The 3562-nt window shown below is 49.8% G+C and overlaps 1 protein-coding gene across 1 annotated transcript in view; it reads right to left on the bottom strand.

Annotated features, from left to right (window-relative positions):
- The window catches only part of LOC116547180 (tenascin-X-like), a gene marked incomplete at both ends in the record, with an annotated part of 10321 nt that overhangs the window by 3721 nt on the left and 3038 nt on the right, over positions 1-3562 (bottom strand). The window contains 2 exons of the mRNA XM_032273218.1: positions 298-624; positions 2636-2932. Coding sequence (XP_032129109.1) covers positions 298-624; positions 2636-2932 — 624 coding nt within the window. The remainder of the gene's footprint in view (positions 1-297; positions 625-2635; positions 2933-3562) is intronic.

Genomic DNA, 3562 nt, shown 5'->3' with positions numbered 1-3562 from the left:
TAACATGAGTGAAACTCCGTCTCAAAAAAAAAAAAAAAAAAAAGAGACAAGTTCCAGGGTCAGTTATGGGGGACCTGGGTCAGCCACCAACACAGCAAAGCTCCCAACGGCCCCTCCCTGCTCAGGAGGAGCCAGGGGTCAACCTTACAGGAAGGCCCAATGGGAGCCGAAGCCCCAGCCACAAGCAGATCTGAGTTCTGACCAGACCCCGGCCACCATTCCCCACCAGTCATCACCAAAGAGCAGGAGGGTGACCCTCCCATGGCTCCCACCCTGGGGCTCCCACCGTCCACTCACCTGTCACCCCGATGGCAGACACGGGGCCCATGCGCTGGCCATCGTGGAAGCCGTACAGGTTCATCTTGTACTTGTGGTCTGGCTCCAGGCCCGAGATGGTGACCCGGTCCTCATGCCCCGGCACCCGCACCACCTTGGGCTGCCCGTCCCCGTTCCTGTACTGGACCAGGAAGTGGTCAAACTGGCCCTCGGGGACCATCCAGGACAGGCTGAGGGAGTCGGGGGTGGCATCTGTCACAGTCAGCTCCCCCAGGTAAGGCTTGATGAGGGGCTCGGGTGTGGGAGGTTCTGTCGGGGCTGGGACCATTTCTTCATCATTTCCTGGGGCTGCATCAGAAGGTAGAGAGAATGGGTGGACATGCCTGGTGGGCCTCCTTCTAGCTAGGGGATTCTGGGATTCTCTTAGACACACTAGGGTCCCACAGGCTTAGGATATCATTTCTCTGCTTTGAATGTTCAGTTAACAGAGAACAGAGCACACACTTGTGGCCAAGTCATGATGCTTGGGTGGCATCCCCATGATGCTTGGGTGGCATCCCCATGATGCTTAGTGTGCATGCCTGCAACAAGGGTTCCAGCGTGCCAAGCAAATTTGTTTTATAGGACAGAATTGATGCTTTATAAGAACACCAACTAGGGCTGGGTGTGGTGGCTCACGCCTGTAATCCCAGCACTTTGAGGGGCTGAGGCGGGCAGATCACCTGAGGTCAGGAGTTTGAGATCAGCCTGGCCAACACGGTGAAACTCCGTCTCTGCTAAAAATATAAAAATTGGCCAGGCCTGGTGGTGAATGCCTGTAATCCCAGGTACTCGGGAGCCTGAGGCAGGAGAATCACTTGAACCCCGGGGGGGCAGAGGTTGCAATGAGCTGAGATCGTGCCATTGCACTCCAGCCTGGGTGCCTGGGTACTTGGGTGCCTGGGTGACAGAGTGAGACTCCATCTCAAAAAAAAAAAGAAAAAGAATATCAACCAAGCACAACCAAGCATAACAGGCAAGTTGTATCAGGAGGTTCATCCACCTGGGCTTGGAAATTCCACCTAATTCTGGGCATTTTTAGAAACCAGTTTAGATTTTACAGCTGAGAGTAGAGAGATGAGACCACATGAGGGCATCTTCACAGCTGAGTTGTCTCTGGATCTTGCAGTAGCTCTGCTAACTTATGGCAGAGAGCACACCTCCAGTGATGCCAGCTCTTTTGGCCTGTGTGAAATCATTGATTTCTTTAATCTTTTCTGCTCTTCATAGGGTTTCATTCTGCCTTGATAGTGGAATTACAAAATCACCACATTTCATTTGTCTGTTCTTTTTGAGAATTGAGCCTTAAGCATTTAGGGGGTAACAGCTATAAAAGAGCTTAACGAAAGCATCAAAGAGCCGAGTTACAGGTAATTAATGAAGGAAAAATGCCGTTAAGTTGTGCACATGACCGCTATTTACAATTAAAGTAATAGTATCCATGTTAACAGAACTCAGTATTGTTTTAAAAATAAATGGGTATTAATTTGGGGGCTTAAGGAACACATACAATTTTTCCCACTGAAATCAGTGATCATTATGAGAGTTTGCCCTAAGGGATTTTCAGAAGGGAAAGACTGCGGTTATCTCTCATTGTGTGTGATAGCCAAGTCACACTCCCGCCCTTCACAACAGGTATGGTTATTCCTTCTTTACATATGAGGAAAAGAAGGTACAGAAAGGTGTGTGTCTGGTTTTTCTTTTTGTTTTTTCGTTTTTTGTTTTTGATACAGAGTCTAGCTCTGTCGCCCAGGCTGAATTGCAATGGCGCGAGCTTGGCTCACTACAACCTCCACCTCCCAGGTTGGAGCAATTCTCCTGCCTCAGCCTCCTGAGTAGCTGGGACTACAGGTGCCCAATACCACATCCAGCTAATTTTTGTATTTTTAGTAGAGACGGGGTTTCACCATGTTGGCCAGGCTGGTCTCGAACTCCTGACATCAGGTAATCTGCCCCCTTCGGCTTCCCAAAGTTCTGGGATTACAGGCGTGAGCCACTGTGCCCAGACATGTTGTGCGATTCTCTTGAGGTCACACAGCTCAAATGGGCTGAGGCTATGGTCAACCCCAGGTGTGCCTCAGTCTGTGTTATTTCCCTGGTCCCCCACCTCTTCAAGGACCCAAAAAGCTCATGTGTAAAGAGTAGAAGACAATACCTTGGGCAATACCAAGGGCTTGGAGCGAAGGCACCAGAAGAACTATTCCCAGGAGCTTGGGAGGCTTGGTCTCAGAGAAAGTAAAATAAAGCCACCAGATACTGACAATAAAGGGGAAACTGAGTCTAGTTCAGGGCAGGGCCCAGTGCCCTATTGCACACTCACCAGTTAAACCAACAGCAGAGACGGGGCCCACGCGCTGGCCACCGTGGAAGCCGTACAGGTTCATCTTGTACTTGTGGTCTGGCTCCAGGCCCGAGATGGTGACCTCGTCTTCGTGTCCTGGCACCCGCACCGCCTTGGGCTGCCCATCCCCATTCTTGTACTGGACCAAGAAATGGTCAAATTGGCCCTCGGTGACCGTCCAGGACAGGCTGAGGGAGTCGGGGGTGGCATCTGTCACAGTCATCTCCCCTAGACGCGGCTTCACAAGAGGAACATCGGGGGGCTCCTCTTTGGGGGCTGGGAAAAGATAGAAACAGAATCTTTTCTCTTACTGGAAGGAGGTGTTGAGGCCCCAGATGTCTTGAATTCAGGTCAGAAGGTGGGCCCAGTCTGGGCCTAACTTAAGATCGATTTCTGATTATAATCATTAAAGTATTTTGTAGGCCAGGTGCCGTGGCTCATGCCTGTAATCCCAGTACTTTGGGAGGCCGAGGTGGGTGGATCACCTGAGGTCAGGAGTTCAAGACCAGCCTGGCCAACATGGCAAAACCCCCATCTCCTTTTAAAAAAAAAAAAAGTCTTCTGCGGCTTCCTATGGTCCCTCAAACATGCCAGACAGCCTCCCACCTCAGCACTTTGGCACTGACTATTCCCTCTACCTAACTGTTCTTTTCCCAGATAGCTTCATGGCTCATGCCCACACTTCCTTTAAGTCTTTGTTCAAAAGCCACCTTATTCTGTGGGCCGTCGATGACCACTCTATTTAAAGTTTCAGTTTTCTAAATTGCAACGTATCCTCCTGATTTCAGCAACAAATTGGAAAAACAACTATGAGACAATCAGGAGACCGTAGCACTGGAATGATTGTTCATTTCTCAGGGTATGCTAATTGTATTGTGGAATTTTTTTTTTTTTTTTTTGAGACGG

The sequence above is a fragment of the Sapajus apella genome, unplaced genomic scaffold (assembly GCF_009761245.1).
Source record: "Sapajus apella isolate SASKATOON/1434 unplaced genomic scaffold, GSC_monkey_1.0 scaffold2288, whole genome shotgun sequence".
NCBI lineage: Eukaryota > Metazoa > Chordata > Mammalia > Primates > Cebidae > Sapajus > Sapajus apella.
This window is presented reverse-complemented; position numbering and strand designations above follow the sequence as displayed.